This window comes from Simochromis diagramma, unplaced genomic scaffold (genome assembly GCF_900408965.1).
Source record: "Simochromis diagramma unplaced genomic scaffold, fSimDia1.1 OVJJ01000585.1, whole genome shotgun sequence".
Classification (NCBI taxonomy): Eukaryota; Metazoa; Chordata; class Actinopteri; order Cichliformes; family Cichlidae; genus Simochromis; species Simochromis diagramma.
The window spans coordinates 8020863-8043344 of NW_024387398.1; the positions used below are offsets into that span (position 1 = coordinate 8020863).

Consider the following 22482-nt stretch of genomic DNA (forward strand, 5'->3'; position numbering starts at 1 on the left):
TATTCCCAGCATGATTTGTTCCAATATGCTTATTACAACTGACTGTACCTGTACAGATTGTGTAATTATGCAATAAAAACCTATTCATTTCATCTGTCAGATGTGTTTTGGCATCTGATTCAGAAAACGATTCCCCCCAGCATCCCCGTCACGCAGAATAGCAGGTCAGTAAGAGCACATAAAATATGCACTGATATTGTTAGTGTCACATGTTGCCTCACTTTGTTATTAAAAAGCTTCTTCTCTGGTAAATATAACCAAACTTAGATCTTTTCAGAAGAAACCTGAAGTAGTTCTGTTGCTGTAACCTAACCAAACAAAAACTTAAAGCAAAACCTCACGAACTAAAGTCTGAAAACACTCTTGGTAAGTCTCTTGGTAAACAGTCCAGGAAAATGACCTGTCCATTCACAATAGCCAACAGAGTTTTTCAGCAAACATGCACATACTGCATGTATAACGCTCCTTCCATTCAGTGAAGACCTGAGGATCCATCTTGAAGAGTTATTATTCTCACATGTGTGATCGGCAAGAGCTGTAACAACTGTTGATGACTTTTTAATGGTCTGATAAATGTAAAATGACAACAAATCCACTTTAATGTTGGAGCTCTGATTTATGTCCACAGAGATTGGAGAGTCACACTCCATGAAATTATTTCAGCTGAATCAAACTGAATTCAGTTCAACTTTATTCAGTTTTATTTTTAAGCGCCAAATTACCACAGCAGGTGCCTTAAAATACTTGTAAAGACCCTACAATAATACTGAGAAAACCCCAGAAACCGGGCACGGCCTGTCAGCACGCACTCGGCGACAGTGTGAAGGAAAAACTCCCTTTTACCAGAAGAAACGTCCGACAGAACCAGATTCAGGGAGGGGCGGCCATCAGCCGTGACCAGCTGGTGGTGAGGGGAGGGAGAATTTGGTTTAGCATCTATACGGTAAATAAATATTACACAAAGAACTAAATGCAGTATGGCTGAGTATTTTTCATTTGCTTCATTCAGTATTGTGGGATTATGAAAAAAGCTATCAAACCTGGATTGTTAGATCATGAATTAACTGTGGTTAACCACAAAAAGCATCAAGTCATGCTAGCTTTAGTTGGACATTTACTTTTTCATATATAGACAAGTAGGTTTGGATAGCCTCAGGTTATCACTCAGGTTATCTGTCTATTATTGTCATTTATATTTATTGTTAATAGAGTTATATATTATATCACAACAGTGCGACAGCAGTTCTGTCCATGTTCCCATTAAGTTTTTTATAAAAGAGAAAAAAACACTGATTCCAGTTTCAGTGTGAATGTTGTAAAGCCAGGAGTCAGTGCCCAGTAGAGAGCAGTTAATTGACATCGACTGTTGCATGTCTATAGGACACCAATAGAGCCCTGGCTCTCCTGCTGCCTAAGTGCTGCTCAGAGAGCACAAAGGCTGCTGGGTTTGAAAAAGCTGCCTCAGTGCATGAATGCTAATGGAATTGATTTATACCTCCATTTCCTCCACAAGGGAGACTTGTGGACTTTTATTGCAGAGGGGGAACCAAGACCCTTCTGTGTGCTCAAAAGTGTGAGGAGGTTGAAATCGTAGGAGGCAACTACAATCATGTTTAAACAGAGTCCAGAGCTGTTATGAAAATCCACTGGGGAAATGACTGTGAGAATATAGTGGCACACACAGAGACAGATGTTGGTGGTTTTGGGTGTGTTTTAATTTATTTTTAAAACTTTTTAAAACGTATGTACAGTGAAAGAGAAAATCTGTCCCGTCTTTTCTTTAACAGTGATCTCAGTTAGCGTAGTAGTAATTTCGCAGCCTCGACTCTAGTGGAAATAGAAGAATATATGGGCTTATGTACAAACACAACTGACACAAGTCTTGTTTCTCTGAGTTAAGCTTGAGGAAATGCTACATCTTTGCTTCATTTGGTGTTGTGAATGACTCCAGGTAACTTTAGAAAAGACATTTAGTCCATTTTTTATTCAAAAATATGAAGGTTGTATTTAGTTGTTAATCTTAATATATTGCTGTTAATGCCATTTTAAATACTAATAATAACAACCTGTCAAGTGATGGGAGTATCTATGCGTGAAGAGCCGGCAGAGCATAAATTGCTCAGCATCTGTTGGAACAGACAGTAAGAAAGATTTTTCCCCATGTGCACTGGAAACCACATGTGGTTTCTGAAGTTCAACAGAATGCATCCAAATTGCCTGATTTATCACACAAGTGAAAATACTATTATTTATGAATACATTAACGTGTTTGTTATTCTTGTAAAAAAGCTGTGCATTTCTGAAAACGCACGGCAGCGCTGCAGAGAAGAATGAAGAATGTCAGCATACCTTTACCAAGTGGAACTTGCTGATGCATGAGTGGGAGGTACATAAATGACAAGCCTTGAACAGTAAATGCTAAAATGTGATGCTTGCAACCTTGTGGGCAAGCAACATTAGAAATCCAAAATAGTGAGATAAGCAGTAAACTCAGAAATGTCAAAACACATTAATTGAATAATTTGGTTTTACTTTCTGCCTGCTTTCTGTTCCCAAATTAAAACCAGCGCAAAAGTCGGGCGCCATCCCTAATCCCTCCTCAGCATTCCTTTATTATCTTTTCAGTGGATTTGTTTGATGTTAAAGGTCTGCCGTTACCCGTAAACCCATTATCACAGACGCACTTATGGCAACCAGTTTGCTATGAGAGATGTGCCATTTGCATCTCTTTGATTTCTATGTACTCACTGTGACACGATCACAAGTCAGGTCTGCCTCCAATCACGATTTGAACGACAAACTGCATTCTGTTTACAGCCCTTTTCGCTTTTATTGAATAGATGTTGAAATTCCTTCTGAGAAAAAAAAAAGTAAAAAATGCACAACAGTCATGTTGAGATGAAAAACAGGTTTGACTGACACAAACAGTAACATGTGAAATACATTAAAGGTCTTTGCACATACTTCCTCAACGAATGCCATGCAATGGGATATGATCCATGACGGCAGGCCACGTCTCAGAGTCACAAAGCGGGGATGATCCCGCCTCCCAGAAACACACTACATGACTCTACCACTCCTTCCATATATTGTTTTCTTTTTTCTCTTGTACACACAGGTAGCTAAAGACTTGCTGCTGTACTGTTTGAATGCAGAAACACAAGACGATGAAAAATCATATGAAATCACTTTATTCTCAGTGTGCGGTGATTCCATTTTTGCAGGAAAGTTACAGACCGAAATATTAGTCTAAAATGGCATGCAGTGAGGCTAACAGGTGGCGCTTTGAAACACAGAGAGGACACGGAACGATTATATCAACAACCTTGCCTACATCGCACACCATAAGCATGCATACATGTTGGTCAACAAATAGGGAGCTACAGAGAAAGAGAGAGAGAGAGAGGAGGAGGGTGAGAAGATTTTGCAGTACAAAAGAATACACTAAATGAACATGTTTTTTTTTTTTCTCTCAAAATATCAACCACCAGAGGACAGGACCGGCTACAGACAAGAAAGAAAAACATACTGCACCAGACTAAATATCTTCTCAACAAGTACAGAAAAGAGAGAGACAGATGCAAGAAGAGAGAAACGTCAGACAGTTACATTCAAGTCACATCAAAAGATTTTTTTTTTCTTTTTTGTGCCATGTTTTTCAGGCAGCTTTTTAAATTCTATCAATGGCTGTATGAGCGGCACAAATGACTGACTGGGTGTCTGACACAGTCTACTGGACAACAGGATATTGATTACGCATGACTTGGGCAGTTTGTTTAGGCAGTGATCAAAAAGCCATTTGGAGCGCAATCAACCGACATTTACAAGATGATGATGATGATGATGATGAATGAGTCCATGATGATGTCAGTGGATGAGAAGCAAAGCTTGATCTGATTTCAGAGCACACTCACTCATAGCCTGAAGGAATGCACGCGCTAACGACGTTTGCTAAGGTGTTGTCGTCCTTTGCAGGGGCAGTAATTGTAGCTTTCTAGATTATTATCTGGGCCAAAAAAAGAGATATTTCACTCATAAAGAAAGACCGTAGCTATAGGCTTGCTAATCCGCTAGCAATGAAAATATAAAATTCTTTAGCCGAGAACCCAATGAGACTCTAAGTGAAGACTAAATGTGTTTAACGTCTATGAAAAACATTACTAGAATACCTGAGAATTTTAAAATAAATCAGATATGCAGGAACTAAATGGGAATGACACCCCTTGACTAGGTCTAATACTACCAGCACTATTCTTTGGTTTGACTGAATAACTGCTGTGATGATGGATTTGAGTGCATGAAACATCTACTGGCTTCTAGCTAGCTGCTAACACACTGTAGGAACAGAGGCTGGCAAAGGCAGTTTACAGGTACGATAAAATTACAGGAAGTTCAATAAATGTGCTCTACAGATGATCTTACCACACTGTGCCATTTGATTTTGTTTTAACATATTCAGGGTATATATGTATATATTCACCATGATTACAGAGCTCACAAAACACAGAGAGAAGCTAAATTTCCCTTTCTCTACGCCACAGAAATACACAAGATCAGAATTAGTGTCATTTCATGGTTAGCTAGCTTAATAAAAACAGTCATAATGTGGCGAAACAGCTGGTTTTGAAAACCCTAGTTTAACACCTACCTATGGCTACTGTGCACAAGTATTTTCCAACAAAATTTAACCGATCACTGCAAAAAGCACATTTATGATTTCCCCTAGACTTCATGCGGGACTTTTCCTAAATGGCAGCTAATATAACCTCTCCGCAGCAACATTTTAGTGCCATTAATCAGATTCAGTCTAGATAAATTTTGCGGTTACAGCATCAAATTTAAGTTATTCATTGTGATGTACTTGTAGGCTGAAAAGGCATTTACTGAGGTGTAGTGTAAATCTAAGTTTGCGTGTTACCAGCTCGAGTCTGGTGGAATGTCTGAAATATCTGGAATGTTTAACAAGACACTGGGAATGATGGAGAAATTTAAAGAAAAGGCATGAGGAGGATATATTTATTCCGTCCTCATTTGTTTTTAAATTTGTGCTATTACAGTTACCTGCAAGGCAGAGTAAACTGTAAACTATAAACAGCAGGTAAATGTTATTTTTTCAAGATGCCAAGGATGACTTTGATTTGTTAATGTCTGCTTGTAAAAACCTGCAGTTTGTAACTCTAAACACAAACCCTGGATGCCGTATGTCACGTGGATGAACACTTCTCACAACATTAAAACGAATCGTCCCACTTTCTCTCTTCCTTGTTTTAAGTAAATACCTCTGACCAATGAAGGCTTAAGTCTCGCTACAGTAAGTAGCCACCCTCGCGTCTTTAACATCGACTAACATTAGGGATTAACTTCAAACACACAACAATGAAGATTGTCTGTTATTGCTGATTTGGGACTCGACTCCCATCAGTTAAACCAACGGACACGAGACAACTTCATTTTGAACAATATATTGCACTATTGTCACTGTCTGTTCACATATAGTGTATTCACAACATAGTTGTGTTTGGGAAGTGTCTTTTTAAAAAGTAAAATGATGAACGTGTTAGCACGATTCAAAATTAACAAGCCTGGCCAAACGTTTACATTTCCTATTACAAAAAGCTGAGTGCGCAACACCACAGAAGGAAAAGAACTTTGTTTTTTTAAGCCTCAAACATGTATAGCCAGTGACTTTATAGAATTTAAGGATTTCATCTTACTCTTTTTAAGACAAACTTTATGGAGAACATTTATAATTTCCTCCATGGAAGAACGTTTTAGACACAAAGTCAATTATCGCTTACTGTACACGGTGGTGGATGAGACGTTAACTAAATAAAAATGGAAAACCAGTTATTGCCTCAAATTTTCAGTGTATTTTGCTTCATCATAACAAAGGAAATGGTATCCATATATGTACTTCACAACTTTACTGCATGCTTAAAAAAGTAAACAAAACTAAGCAAAAAAAAAAAAGTTTCATTTCAACTGAATTCCTTCACTTTTGAGTTTACAGATGTATTGGCTTTGCCAGTGTTCGTACTACACGTTTACATTAAAACAGTGAGAACATATGGGACAGTTTGTGGGACTGATCCTAACCAAGGAGAACCAATAAAAATGCAAGTATATATACACTGTATGTATCAAATATTAGCAAGAACATAACAGGACGATTCAATTAAATTTGATATGATTTGGATCATTTCTTACAAGTTAAAAATATGGCTTATACTCTTAGTTATCTTGTTATACGTCATATTTCACTGATATACTCTTTTTATATAACCGAGGCTATTTACAAACAAAAAGGGTGGATGATGGGTGATATCTGGTCGTATTCTAAGTGCTGGGCATTTTGAAAACATGGCATCAGTTTGCCTTAAGTAAAGACATTCGATCTGTGTAGGTGTTGCATACTTTTTAAAACACGATAATAATCACAGGTTATCAAGAAAGATCTCTGTCAGAGATATTAAAAAGTATGAATCACTGTGAGATCAGAAAGTTTAACTTAAGGGCAAAATCACAGCATGTTGTGTAATTCCAGGACACTTAGAAGTTGAGTTGACTGGGTGGGAGGGAGGTGAAGAAAGGTGTGGCTGCAGCTGGAGGTGGGGCAGGGTGGTACAGCATTGATTAGATGGACATTGTAAGAAGTAAACCATTTTCCTGCCAGAAGGCTGTTACTTTTTATTGAACATATCCATGAGTGGTGCAGGGATGAATTTCATGACCGTATCCACGATGCTCTCTTCTTCCTCCTCATCGCCGCAGCCAGCAGGAACTGCTTTTTTCGGGCGGGTGAGGCTGCCCTCGGAGGCCTGCTCCATAGCAGCTGCTGCCTCGGCTTCCTTCTCCTCCTTCTTCTTGATGCCATACTGCACGGTAAAAGGGAAAACAGGTAAAAACAAAAAATAGTTAGAAAATGAACACCCTGTAGAGGTTGCAATCAAGACAGAAGCAAAGACAGAAGCCTGCAGGATGTTACCATAAAACCACCAAATCTGTACAGGTAGGCTAGATGGATGAGTTGACAAAAAATTGAATTTTAGCATAATTCCTTTAAGTTCATGTAGTCAGTTTTGTTACAATGATGAAAATGGTTCTTTCAGTTGAATAAAGTCTATCCTTCAAGCTTGGATCCTCTACCAGAGGCCTGGGAGCTTCAGAGTCTTGCGCAGTATCTTAGCTGTTCCCAGGACTGTGCTCTTCTGGACAGAGATCTCCCGATATTGTTCCCAGGATGTGCTGGAGCCACTCGCCTAACTTGGGAGCCACTGCACCTAGTGCTCCGATTACCACTGGGTCCACTGTTACCTTCACCCTCCACATCTTCTCCAGCTGTTCTCTGAGCCCTTGGATTTTCTCGAGTTTCTCGTGTTCCTTCTTCCTGATGTTGCTGTCATTTGGAACCGTTACATCTATCGCTACGGCCGTCTTTTTCTGTTTGTCTACCACCATCAAGTCCGGTTGGTTAGCCACCACCATTTTGTCTGTCTGTATTTGGAAGTCCTACAGATTCCTTGCTCGGTCATTCTCCACCACCATTAGGGGCGTCTCCCATTTTGACCTCAGGACTTCCAGGCCATACTTGGCACAGATGTTTCTGTATGCTATACCGGCCACTTGGTTACAGTGTTCCATGTATGCCCTGCCAGCTAGCATCTTGCACCCTGCTGTTATGTGCTGGATTGTCTCAGGGGCATCTTTACACAGCCTGCACCTGGGCTATGCTTCATGCATGAAACAACACCCCATTCTCATTCACATACTTCCACTATGTGTCAAACCCGCTTGAGTCTCACAAGATACACAAAGTGTCCTTTGTTGTTGAGTTGTGCTGCCTAAACATAACAAAGCAATGACCACAATTTCTAAACAGAACAGTGTCCTGACTGACAAACTTAAGCCTTTCCCTACCACAACCCCCTCAAACTCCTATTTACCTAATTTGTTCTGTTCTTTGTTACCAGATGAAGGAGCTCTAAAATCACTCAGCATCTGATATTAGTATGGAGGGTTCAAAAGACACCTTGTATCTATCGCTGCTATGACAGCAAGATCTGACAGCAAAGCTGTATCTGATGACAAGGGATTAGAATATGCAGTTTTATTAAATTTGTATTAAATATTCACCAACCAACCTGCATAGTTAAGGCCAAAATTCTTCACCAATTATGATCAACTAATTTTGTCAAGAACTTAGGGATAGAAATATGAATGAGTAATAAATTTCATTGTTACATTTCATTAAGCAGTATATTTGCCTCTTTTTAAACTCAACCCTTTATAAAGTCTATTCCTTCTGTCAATTAGTGTCTGTCCAAAAACGTATTTATTATATTTGTAGACACAGGGCCTTAAGCTAGTTAATTGTTTTTTTGTTTGTTTTGTTTTTTGCTTTAAGGCTGGTCACGAGGCTTGAAGAGAAAACTAGGATTCACTTTAAAATATCAGTTTCTTTTAAATATAGGAACATAAAGACATGAATATTTCAAGCAATTCCAGGAGATGGTGACTGGTTAAAGCAATAAGTATTCTTATAAAGTAACAGATTTCTTAATTTGCATGGTTTAGCTTGAGGCTACACGCAAATTAGGCTAAACACAATGTATACAGCAACCTTTAGGTCCTGTTGCAACTGATTTCTGCAATTAGATGCAGAAAGAAGTTCAGGTTCTTGTTTTATTTTTGGTTATGTTTTTGTGGGTGTATATGGAGGCTTGAACTGCTGCTAGCTCTAATTTAACCTTCCTGGATATTTTATATAGCAATTACAGAGGCAGAGGCACTTGGCAGGTGTCCTGGACAAGGTTTGCTTTTAAAAAGCCCATTTTTAAGACTACTACTAAATCAAGAGTATGTTTGGAGAACAACAAGCTTGTTAAAACATTAAAGACATCAGCTGGGAAATGCATTCCACTAGTAAGTCCACTGACACAGCCATACTGTAATGTCTGTGAACAACTGCATGGAAGATAGTATGGAAGTGATTTTGTATTTTATGAGTGATATGCCCATAACTAACCAAACACTGTGACAATATGACGTGAAACATGAAACAAACAAGTCCAGACAGGCTGAAATAATTCATCGTTATTTCAACACGTTAGTTCAAGCACCACAATTGAACCTGAAGCTTTTATGAATTCAGAATAGATGGATAGATTGAATTTGTTGCCATACGGAAACTAGGATCCTGACCTCAATTTCTGCATTAAACCTGAGGATCTGTGTCCAGTTTGGTGTATTTTGTGCATTTGTGGTCATAGATTGAGAAAAATCAATACAGGAGGACTGCAAGGAAAAGGTTGCAGTGCACGGGGAGGTCAGCGGGCCGAGTGATAGTTGATCTTGAGGCAGGGAAGGGGAAAATGAGCTGCACTCCTCCATGACCTCTTGACTGCTTTGCCAGGCACACACTAATGTGATTCTGTGGCAATAAATATCTTAAAGGAGGAGTCGCAGTGTCCATTTCCACTGCAGAGAGGAACACAGGGCATAAGTGGGTATGTCTGTGGAGTGAAGCTGTACGACTGTTTGAGGGAACAACAGCTGAAAAAAAACTGTTGCTTTAAATATTTTTTGTTTTTTGCCTTCATGACTAAACCACTCTTTTGTCAAGATCTTATGTTTTTTCTCTTTGAGGTTTGAGCCTCAAAGACTTGATTACAGTTTAAAAAATGAAAAGACAATCTTGGAAAGAAATATGTATCAAAGAGCTGAATCAACAGAGTTGGACACACTGACAAAGCACTTGTTATTTCTGGTTTCTCATTATTTTACTTGAAGCAGTTATTCTGGAGCCAGTCATGGCAGAGATTATATCTAACATGATCTGGTCTCTATCCTCAGAATGTCTTTGTCTAAAAATACTGGCTACCTACAAAATGTTCCAGGACTTTATTACATTTTGACAATTTTAGGCCTAAATCAGGTATCATAAGGAAAGCGTGGGAGTCGACCCTGGACAGGCCAACAGTCTATCACAGCACTAACACAGCGACAGACTATAAGTCACATTTATGGCTGATTTGGATTAGCCAACAATGATTTTAGACATTATTTTTCAATTATACCGCATACTAAATTGTGTTTTATTACAATATATTATTTTAGGCTAGACTGGCTCAGATCAGGCCAACAGAAGAATCCTTCAGAACTGTTGAATTGTAGGTTTTCATTTCCTCCTCGGTTCAGTTAAATCCACTGATTTTCAGAAACAGCATCAAATACTGATGTTTTGTCACATCTCAGCCTTAACCATCAAATGGTGAGGAACGACATCAATGCTAAAGGACAATGTTTGTGTATCTTTAGGTGGGTCAAACTCACAGCTCATCAGGTGTATTTGCTTGTAAACAATCCCTTGCATACATACACTGGGTAATATGCAATGTTAATGTTAAGTTAACATCTTTTCCAAAACCTAACCAAATGCTTTAGGTGTCTTAAACTAAGAGGTGTCTTAAAAACAAAAAGAAAAAAAGAAAACCCAAGTGAAAATTAAGCAAAACAAAAACATGAAACTTCCATATAGGACACAAACTGCAGTCCCTAGCAAACGTTTGACTCACTCAGCCCCTCCAGGCTGCAAACGGACTGTCAGAGGTTGAGTGGTTGGTGGATGTTGTTGCCATTTTAAAGAATGATGTAATCTCTCAGCACTGATGCTTTCCTGTGTCCTCAGTAGTACATATGAGCATAGATATCATGTCGACTGCTTTACTGACAACATTTTATATACCAGTAATAATTCATAAACTGTCACAAATCTTTCAATACCAAAAGTATATTAACACTCCAGCTGCTGCAGTTGGAAAATGTGGGAATCCTCATATACATATCTTCAACAATGACTATTTTAAAGATGTGACTATGAAGAAAAGTTTAACTTCAGCAAGATCGAGAAGCTAAATATTTTTTGACTGGCTGGAGGGGTGTATCTTACTTCAGTACCTAAGAAATATTTCTTCTGAATTTCCGACAGAAATAAAACAAACATTGGTGTTATTGGTTGATGTAGCTCTCTTCTATAACTCCCTCTGTTTCCACTCGGTCTCTCTTTCTTTTTTAGACTTGTTCCACAGTAACAAAGACTTGCATCAGTTGAAATGAACAGCCATGCTTAGTCAGCCCCTCTCACCTTGCTATAATCAAACGCTTCCCAAAGATATGCTGTCATATTGCTCTTTTTTTGAGAGAGCGAGAAGGAAAAGTGCTGGGGCTCAGCAGAGTTTAGAGTTGATCCCCAAACTCCAAACATAGTTTTATAAGAGCTACACATAGAAAAGTTTCAGTCTCTCTCAGGGCATTCAAGTCAAATATCTAATGCATTATTAGCAGTGTCAAGGGTAACCCTTCCCGGCAAGCTGCAGACACTTTGATCATCATATCTTATTACAGCTTAATCAAATATTAATTTAGACATTATCAAAGCCAGAATTATCCTGGTGACATAAAAAGGGCCACTAAGTCAAGAATTTCCATTCAACTTTGAAAATGAACTCCAGAAGGGAATATGTTTAAGGACCTATATCCAGTAATTTAAAAAAAAAATTAAGAGTGCAGAGTTTTAAATCAAAACAGAAGGACTAATTTAAAGTCCAGTTTTTTAAACCTCCATTCTCCATTAGCCAATTCATTTGAAAGTGCAATTTGCAGTATAAAGCTTGATTTATAGCACTTGTTGAATCCTAATAGAGCCATGCCAGAGAGGATAATGCTGTTGATTATATTTGTGCAATGGTCTCACTGCACTGTTTTGTGACCATGAGTGAAGCTGAGCTGTTTATGACGGGCCTGAAGCTAATCGGTCTCGAACAACAGTCACCAAAATGCAAGAGATGTTTTTTTTTAGAGCCGATTGAATTTATTGCAGCCAGTGTATAAAAGATGGATGTAACCATCATGACTTCACCTTCTGGTTCTGACCCTGCAGTTTGAAGCCTCAGTATGTTTATCACTATGTTTTTTTCTTTGTTTTGTTTTTTGAGTCAGATGTTGCAGTTTTTGGATCAGAAAGGGTAACTGTTAAGTTATTAGCCAATATCACCTAGACTGGTTTGCAGCCTGGATTCATGGCCCTGTGTGGGCTGAACACAGACACATATATCACTGACGACTTTAGTTAACAAACTAGTAAAACCAAAACTGAAGCACAAACTTCTGGACAGTCTGTACCTCATCACAAAAACAAATATTTCTCAAATAATTTCATTACAAAAGCTCAAGCAGCATAAAATGAGCAGAAAGGTCCAGATCAGTGACTCCAACTGTCATCAAACACATGCAAAAAGTGCAAGTTTTTAAGGAAGCCTGAGGAAATGCAGTTTTTGGGATGTTGAGTTTGATGCTTGGTTTATAGACATGTTAGCAGAACTATACGAGAAGCAAAAGCAGCATCTCTCTACGACTAAAGCCAATCCCACTTTGTTTTACAGAAGTTATATTTGTTTTTTTTACACTGTTTCTATTCTCTCCTTGTCCAATTTAGGGTCAGTCGGAGGCTAGAGCCTATTCTGTCTAGGGCAAGAGGCGGGGTATGCCCTAGACAGGCCAGTCTGTCACAGGGCTAATACAGACAAACAGGCAAGCGTTCACACTCACATTTACAGCTAACGTCAATTTAGAATCACCAGTTAACCTAACCCTACTACTTGCATGTGTTTGGACTGGGAGAGAAAGCTGGGGAGTACCCGGAGAAATGACACAATCTCCACACAGAAAGGCCCCGGACAGGTGGCGGAGCTGAACTCACGACCTCACGACCTTCTTGCTGTGAGGCTGTAACCATGCTGCCCAAGTTTACATTGCATATTTCTACTAAACAGACCTGTTTGTAAGCATGTATAACAGCTGAACAGCAGTTTGTTTAGTCTGTGGACTGGATAACAGTTTAAGAACAATGAGAGCTCTTTGAGCATGATTAACTCGTGAGGCTCTATTAGTATTGAAGTTTACCTTATCCCTGATGCCCTGTCGGATGTTTTCTCTCTCTGCCTCCATTCTTGCATATTTGGCCTTCCTCTCCTCTTCCTGTTGCCTCAGCGCTTCTTGCCTTTCCTCTTCTTTTTTCTGAGCATCAGGATCCTTCTCCTCCTCTCCACCAAGCATCTTGCCCATGTCTTTGGTGGCCCCTGTTGTTGGTAATAGACAGAAAGAAATTGTGAAATAAAAGAAATTCAATCATTTCTTTTATGGAGTGACACTGGCAGTTCATAGTGATTGCACATAATAGATCACAGCTATCGGGCTGGTTTTCAACATTTGATGTGCCCAGCAGTACATCTGAAATCTGGATAATTCAATAGATACTGCTTTGTATTTAAATCCTCTCTCAGGCCAGTGAAAGAGCAGCACTTGACTGAACCAAAGACAAAAGGGTCTGACAATAGAGAGAACAAGAGGTGAGCAGCACGAAGAGAGCTGAGATAAAAGACACTGTAATAAATTATTAGCAATTTTCTTGATTGCCTTTGTGCTTCTCATTTTGGCCCTTTACTATCTCCAAGAGGAATTTAGATACAAGCGCCCACTTGGACCATGGGTTAAGACCAGAGAACAAAGGGCATGGGGAGCTGTTGAAGGGACAATAACAATCAGACACAGGGGCTCATTCTGCTACTGACGTCTGAACTTATTAAATATGTAAAAACTGAGGATGGAGAATGTGGTAAAAAGATCTTCTGTGCTTCACAGCTGGCTGCTGAAGGTTTAACCAATGTGTGTCTTATCTGTTCAATTTAAATGCTGCTTATCTTGGAAATTAAACATTCTATCACTGATCTGTATCTTAAATGTGAATGTTTGTCAGCGATGTTTACGTGGCATTAATGAAACACCTGATTCTGAATTTCGGGAAGTGTAAAAAAGAATAGAGAGAGAGAGATGCCAGAAAGTCTTTTTAATGAGGTGCTCTCTTGATGAAGGCTGGATTATCGAAAGTCCTGCTGGTGCTAGCAAAGCTGCAGCAGGCACTGACATACTGCTCTATCTGGACCACTTCTTTTGTGTATGTGTGTGTGTGTGTGTGTTAGTGGATTATCTGGTGTGTGTGCTGCAGGCGTCAATTGACATTCCTCATACGTCACTATATGGCCAGTGTGTTTATTTCCACCCCAGCGCCTCTTGGAATCATTCTGTAATTTACATCAAGCTTCAGCCAAGGAACACGCCTGCCTTTGTAGAAATACACGGGATGTAAGTGTCTGAACATTAATCACACACGGCAACCGTGAACTTTTTATAGGAAGAAAGAATATTAAAACATTGGCTTTGGGAAAAAAAATGCATTAAACATGCCGGCTCCACACTGTCAAAGCTGTCAGAGCTCAAAGTAAGCGAAATACTGCGCTGGAAATTGATCAAATAAAAATATCTTCCACACAGATCTTTGCCCCTGAGAGGAAATATTTTGTTTGTTTTCCATTTGATTGTGTTTTAAAAGGTATGATTACTGGCCTAAGATACAAATCCATCCAGGAAAACATAACACTCACAGGTATTGATGCTTTATGCTTGAAATGGTGCCTGGGGTCATTTCAATGTTAAGCAATTCAGCTAACCAGTTCACGACCCTTTTAGTGTCCTTCAGGATGAGTGTCCCACAGTCTTATTCACACTCAGAGCAACAAGAATGTTGGTTTAAGTGAAAACCCTCTGCTATCGTCCTTAAAGTGACAATCACTTGAAAAGCCAAAGATCAAATCAGGACGTTACCCAGGCTAATCCTGACTGTCAGTCTGCATGTTGAGCTGCTCCCGAGGTGCTTTTGCACACTGGCTTAACACGGAGCCCAGCCTGTATGTGCGGACTCCAGAGGCATTAGCTCTTCTTTCCGGCTCGCTGGCTGGAAGCAAGCCAGCACTCTAGTATGGGTCTGACGAATCTTGAACCCATGACTCTCTGCTCACTTCCAACTTGAAAGAAGGGAATTGATTTTAATGAGAACTGGACCTTTGGACATGGGTAAATTTGAAATACACTCGGTTCTCCCTCTGCCCTTGGCCCAGCGTACTTGCTTTCACTGTTAGGGCTTTTGCTTCCTCCACCGCTCTGGGCTTGACTGTAAAGCTGAGCTTCACTGGTTCTCTGGCGGAAACACTCAAAGACTGAGCCATCTGTTTAGGCGGTGAAATTGATGAAACAGCGATGACCTTAAGGTTCTTGGCTGTAGTTTGAGCTTGCCATATTGACATACCAGTACAAGCCCCAGTCGTTACTCATAAAGCGCAGGGTGATTGCTAATTAATGTTTCTTCACGGTAACTCTTTAATGTCTCTCACACATGGCATGGCATTTCATATTGAGAAGGTAGTGCATCATCATTGATATCTGTGAGATTTTGTGATATACATGTCAAACATCTGCTTGCACAGTGAGCAAACGTGAGCCCTTTAAAGGCAGTCTATGTAAAGTCTTATTTTGATAGTTTTATCACTGCTAACCAGGTGGCACGTTGCTTTTGATAGTCCTCAGTGTCATTCAGCTGCCTCTTCAGTAAGTCTCCTTGTCTCTCAGTGACCGCAGACAGACTCTCTATACGATCTTGGGCAACTTGTTCTTGTTCTGCTCTCCAGCCTTGGGGAGCTTGGCATAGTAGCCTTTCTACAAGTGCAGTTTCTGGTGGGAGTATCCCTACAACTTGCAACAAAAGACTGCAGCTGCTAACTGAAATCATGAAATCATAGAAAGAAGAGAATCTCTGGAGATGCCATGACAACAGTGGCCTTCCTAACCTGCAGGTAGGAAAACTAAAGATGGGACGAGGTGGAGGAGGATGGCTGGTTACTTACAACTGCAAGTTTTACAATAAAGATTGCATTTGTTGTCAGTTTTTATTGTCTCTGTGGGTAGAAAGAAAAAGCTGCTAGCTGTCATTATAGTTTAGTCTCTCTGTGAGGCTGTTATCTGTTCATATTTGCTATAGATGCCATAGTTTATTTCCAATTCTTAATATTAATTCAATTCAATTCAATTTTATTTATATAGCGCCAAATCACAACAAAAGTCGCCTCAAGGCGCTTCATAGATACAGAGAAAAACCCAACAATCATATGACCCCCTATGAGCAAGCACTTTGGCGACAATGGGAAGGAAAAACTCCCTTTTAACAGGAAGAAACCTCCGGCAGAACCAGGCTCAGGGAGGGGCGGGGCCATCTGCTGCGACCGGTTGGGGTGAGAGAAGGAAGACAGGATAAAAGACATGCTGTGGAAGAGAGACAGAGGTTAATAACAGATATGACTCTATGCAGAGAGGTCTATTAATACATAGTGAGTGAGAAAGATGACTGGAAAGGAAAAACTCAATGCATCATGGGAATCCCCCGGCAGCCTCTATTGCAGCATAACTAAGGGAGGATTCAGGGTCACCTGGTCCAGCCCTAACTATATGCTTTAGCAAAAAGGAAAGTTTTAAGCCTAATCTTAAAAGTAGAGATAGTGTCTGTCTCCCGAATCCAAACTGGAAGCTGGTTCCACAGAAGAGGGGCCTGAAAACTGAAGGCTCTGCCTCCCATTCTACTTTTAAATACTCTAGGAACAACAAGTAGGCCTGCAGAGCGAGAGCGAAGCGCTCTAATAGGGTGATATGGTACTACAAGGTCATTAAGATAAGATGGGGCCTGATTATTTAAGACCTTGTATGTGAGGAGCAGGATTTTGAATTCAATTCTGGATTTAACAGGAAGCCAATGAAGGGAAGCCAAAACAGGAGAAATATGCTCTCTCTTTCTAGTCCCTGTCAGGACTCTTGCTGCAGCATTTTGGATTAGCTGAAGGCTTTTCAGTGAGTTTTTTGGACATCCTGATAATAATGAATTACAGTAGTCCAGCCTGGAAGTAATAAATGCATGAACTAGTTTTTCAGCGTCACTCTGAGACAGGATATTTCTAATTTTAGAGATGTTGCGCAAATGGAAGAACGCAGTCTTACATATTTTTGACCAGGATATGTCCTTCAACGCACATATTAAACAAATGACTCCAAGGTTCCTCACAGCGTTACTGGAGGCCAAGGTAATGCCATCCAGAGTAAGAATCTGGTTAGATACCATATTTCTAAGATTTTCAGGGCCGAGTACAATAACCTCAGTTTTATCTGAATTAAGAAGCAGAAAGTTAGCGGCCATCCAGGTCTTTATGTCTTTAAGACATTCCTGCAGTTTAACTAATTGGTGTGTGTTATCTGGCTTCATGGAGAGATAGAGCTGGGTGTCATCTGCATAGCAGTGAAAATGTATGCTATGTCTTCTAATGATGCTGCCTAAGGGAAGCATGTATAATGTAAACAGAATTGGTCCTAGCACTGAACCCTGTGGAACTCCATAATTAACCTCAGTGTGTGAAGAGGACTCTCCATTTACATGCACAAATTCGAGTCTATTAGATAGATATGATACAAACCACTGCAGCACAGTACCTGTAATACCTACAGCATGTTCTAATCGCTCTAATAGGATATTATGGTTGACAGTATCGAATGCTGCACTAAGGTCTAGCAGGACAAGCACAGAGATGAGTCCACTGTCAGAGGCCATAAGAAGATCATTTGTAACCTTCACTAAAGCTGTTTCTGTGCTGTGATGAGCTCTGAAACCTGACTGAAACTCTTCAAATAAACCATTCCTCTGCAGATGATCTGTTAGCTGTTTGACAACTACTCTTAGTAGTTAATTGACTTTACATTGCCTACAATAAGGAGAGAATTTCAAATGAATTTTTGACTTCAGTCCAAAGTTGGCCTGTGATTAATCTCATCTCCACACTCAACGTGAGGTAAAAACTAACAAATAATGTTTTAGGAAAAAAGCTGCAAAAGCGTGTTTTTTAAAAGACACATGCTATCAGGATTACGATGCTGTTTTCATCTGCTGTTATGATCCTCTTGCTTTCTGCGCAATCACATGTTTTCCTTGCAGGCACCAAGGAACTCTGGGGTTTAATATTTAAAAACATACTCTATGCATTTCTAAAGAATTCAGATTTGTTTTAGGTTACTTTTTTGGTATAACACAGAATATGTGTAGCCTAGAGATTATTTCTTTTTGTCTGTGCCTTGCCTCAGGTTGAAGTGCTGAATTAAACTTTGCTTTCCTGTGACTTTGTTGGTAGCTTGAGGAGATTTTTCAAATCTTGTATGAGCAGCAATTGTCACAGAAGCTGAGTAGACTCTACAAAGAAGATACCCTTAATCACTTAGGGCTAATACAGTCTTCTTTGGCCAAGCTGAACAGAGAAACTTTTAAAACTCAAAGTAGTTATTATACGTTAGAGTCTGCAGACACAAATTAAAATGCAGCACGACAGATACTGTTACCTTGTCTGGGTTTATACTTTATTAGATATATATTCCTACATTCCTGTCATCATGAGCTATTCTCACCATCTCATTTGCACTTCCACTGATACTGAAATGTAAATTTATGCTAGCAAAATTGGATCACACTATGCAGAAAATATATTTCTACCCCAAATTAAAGTCATATATAAAGGAGGTTTTGAAGGGTGTTTGATTTTTGTTTGATTGAATTGTACTCATCAGTATTGTCTCATATAAATAGGTTTTCAAAGTGAATCATATTCTTCTTTTCCAGTTAACTGACATATTTCTAATTGTCCAGATGAATAAGCTGTGTTATATTTAGGCATTTTTCAATAGAAAGAAGCTGTAACATCAGACTGATATATCGTCTGTGGCTGATATAACTTTTTCTTCCTGATTTTTTGTCAGTTCCCATGTTGCTGTTATTCTACGCTCGCTTCTCCCAAACCTCTGCATGACTAATCTCAATGCTCAAGCCTAATTAGCTCATCTGATTGTGACAAAGTTGTTGTGTAAAACTATGAGACATTTATTGTTCCCCAAAGCCTTGGTATCATCAAAAGATGCCAGCTATGAAGTCTTGAAGTAGTACAGTGAGAAAGCCCTTGAGGAAGAGCTAAGAGCCTCAGTTATGGTTAGAAAAACATCATAAGATGGTTTAGAGTACTCCATTAGAAGACACCATGCACCACAAAACCAGTCTTTTACAGATTTATAAGATCACTTGTTGTTGTTTTTTTTTATGTTAAGACCATGAAAGGTTTTTAGTGGGTTGCTACATTACCTGCCCTTAGAGATTATTTAACCAAGCCAATCAAGCTCATGCACAAGGAGATATGATCTGTAATGTTCAAGATCAAAGACGAAAGTTGAAAGTTATTGTATCCAAAAAACATTATATTATAAACCTTTCATCATACCCATGGCTCCTTTTTAATGCACAGAGAAAGAGAGCGGTTCTTCATGGTATCTTATAATGTCTGTTAAGTAAGAAAACGCTGTTGAAATAACTAATATCAAATATATATCAAAGCAATCTCAGACTGTATGAGGATACCAGATCCAAACTGCAACATGGTCAGCAATCAGCCAGGAAACAATGAACAATAACAATAATAATCTTAATCATGGGATAGAAAAAGCCTCCAAAGTCTCAAGACTATTTGTTGTACTATTTAAAAACAAAAATATCAATATTTTACCTCAGACTGTGAATACATTTTTTTCAGTCACTGCAATACACCAGAAGCACAGCATCAATGCTAATAATCACATCACTTCTATAAATACAGTAAGCTGTATTTATGCGTGTCGTCTCATTACGGCTATTAGGGGCCTTTTTTTTTTAGTTCAGCTGAGACATAGGGGCTGATTTTAAAGGAAGAAAAGACTTGGTGAGAATAAGGGCGAAATTTTAAAAGGGGATAAGGAAGAAGTTGGAAAGTTGTGGATGGTTGGTCTAGGGACGGATTAAACTGTGCAGAGTTACATAAAAGCTGGCATTGGATTTGGAAAAATGTGGGAAGCATCAGTGGTACTCTGCATGTGTGCATGGATGAAACACTGGAAAATGAAAACAAAATGTACAGGTCTCCATTGTGCTATTAAAGTAAGATTGAGTGCATGTCCTCCAGGTGCATTTGAGCTCCAAGAGCATTTCCTCTGAGTAAGTGCGTGAGCTACAGTAGCATGTTTCATCCTGATAGACTCGGTGAGATCACGAGATGTGTCCCCTGTGGAGCACAACACATCTGAAGGACAGAAAGGGAAATGGGAGCAAAGTCAAAAGAAGGGAAAAGGGAAAGAAAAAAAAACAAATAAACAAGGTAACATGTAAAGTGTGAGCAAGAAAATTAGAGAGGTTGAAATAAAAACTGGCAGTGCAGAAGATTTAGAAGAAAACAGTATATCCGAGATAAGTTAAAGAGCTAAAAAAACAACAACAACCAAAAAAAAACCAAAAAACAACAATTAAAAAGAAATCAAGAGAAGAAAAGAAACTTGTGTGTATTCAGTTAGGAGAAAAGACATAAGCAGAAAGACAGGGCAGTGACTGGTAACAAAGGAAAAGCACAGAGAATGATGACTGAATGATAAATGAAGTTAGGTGGGAGAACAAAAGAATAATGAACATATTCCTAAATGACAAAAGATTTCTCAAAAATGATTTAGTGCACTGTGAGAATGAGATTGCTGCTGCAGAAAAAAAGTGATAGCATAAGAGAGGAAAACAGCAGGACCAGCTCAAGGACTCTGTGTTCCTGCTCTCCCATCTGTCACTACTCCTCAGCAGTCCCATAGCTGCCTACAGTCAGGTCCCCCCGTCTTGACTCCAGTGGGTCGGACCATCTTCATCAGCCTCCCACCCCAACCTGGATGGTCCACAATCCCAGTGGGAAAACTACTAAAGACACCATGCATGGCTGCATTCTCTTTCAGTGCCTTCCACAAGTGGGATCCCACATCTTTTAGAAGCTATGACTCGTTCCCTCAAATTGCAAGACAAAATAATATATAAAATATATTTTTAAAACCTCAGAATGGTGTAATGTTACAGAGGAGGAAATTCACAATATTGCTGATAAGAGGTGAAATGTGGTTTTAATTTATGATGGGCAAAAAAAAGGTGGGGCACATCCTGGAAAGGTCAGCAGCCCATCACAGGGCGAGCACAGAGAGAAACAATCACATCCACGCCAGTTAAGTTAACAAGCATGTCTTGGAAATCTAAATTGAGTTATTTAGATCAATGAATGTGCATGACGAACATCAGAGGAGGTATTATGTACCATGACTCATCAAAAACCAAAGTAAAGTAAGCACAAAGCTTTTACATTTACTGATAGATTAAAAAGGATGCTCCAGTTTTTCCAGATTTTAGATTAAAATAGTCTAAATACGATTTTAGATTTAAATAATCTAAAATAACTATGTGACAAAATTGGTGACCATTTTTTTAATTGGATTCAATAATTACCTCACATGCATTTTTCCTTGACTGGATTAAAACAGTCATGCTGATGTCAAGGAACCAATGGGGCGTCAGCGTAGGTGTTTATAAAGTGTCAACATTTCTTGCCAACTTTTTAGAGGTGCCATAGAAGTTGTGGTTGCATCGTGATGCTTTAGATCTGTGGCTGTGTTTCAACTCCTACACAAAGTTTTATCAGTGTCAGACCTTGAAAAGATCTTTTGTTGAAGCAGCACTGAGTCACTTTTCACACTGAGCTGTCTGTTCCCGTCCTAACTATTGACTCGTTCTCGGAGACTGGTATGGTTTTTGGAACACAGCTGTCCTTGGAGAGCTCTAGCCACACTTAGTGTTGGAGAAAAGGAGAAAGCCCCGTTCAGTACAGAAGATTACTTCTCTATTGCTATGAGTGACAGGCTGACCAGGGAAAGATTATTTTATAGTGCAACTGCGCCAAGTTAAATCTTCTCTGTCCTTGAGCGAGAGACAGAACCATCTCCTTTTCATTCCTTGTACATTCTTATGGATAAGAGAGTGTCCTTTAAGTGGCCTTATGTCCTGCGCTGTCAATGTTTTCTATCACTGTGTTTGATGGTACAGCTTTACTCTGCTATAGCTGTGTGCTATAGTTTATTCTTATTAGTGGTTTTTACCTGTGAACATAATCTCACACTTATATGACTCTGACGTTATAGTGCTAATTATTTTTATTATTTTATTGTTGCGTTGTCTATGTTCTCTATCACTGTGTATGATGGTACAGTTCTACTTTGCTATAGCTGTGTGCTATAGATTATTCCTATTAGTGGTTTTTACCTGTGAACATAATCCCACACTTATATGACTCCGATGTTTTAGTGTAAATCATTTTATTGTTTTATTGTTTTATGTAAAGCACTTTGGCATGCCCCTGGCTTTTAATGTGCTCTATAAATAAAGATTGTTGTTGTTGTTGTTGTTATGTATAACACTTTTCTTCTACCAAGGTAATTGAAAGCATTAACTCACTAAAATTAAAGCATTACGCTACGACAATAATAAGGAAAAACGGATGGCATATTGGTGGATAGAAAACAGATTCACTGTACAAGTTTGTATGGGGATCCCATTGTTTCTTCATTAACACTTTGCATTATAGCATATCATTACAACAAGCCAATAAGGATCAGTTTTATTTAAAAGAATAA

The 22482-nt window shown here is 39.1% G+C and overlaps 1 protein-coding gene across 2 annotated transcripts in view; it reads right to left on the reverse strand.

The window, feature by feature from the left end:
- Positions 1-3175: 3175 nt before the first annotated feature.
- LOC120720455 (complexin-2-like) overlaps positions 3176-22482 on the reverse strand; it is a 67647-nt gene continuing 48340 nt past the window's right edge. For both annotated transcript variants that reach the window (XM_040010140.1, XM_040010141.1), the window contains exons 3-4: positions 12961-13136; positions 3176-6875 (exon numbers count right to left, since the gene is read on the reverse strand). In XM_040010140.1, coding sequence (XP_039866074.1) covers positions 6681-6875; positions 12961-13136 — 371 coding nt within the window. In that variant the 3' untranslated portion in view covers positions 3176-6680. The remainder of the gene's footprint in view (positions 6876-12960; positions 13137-22482) is intronic.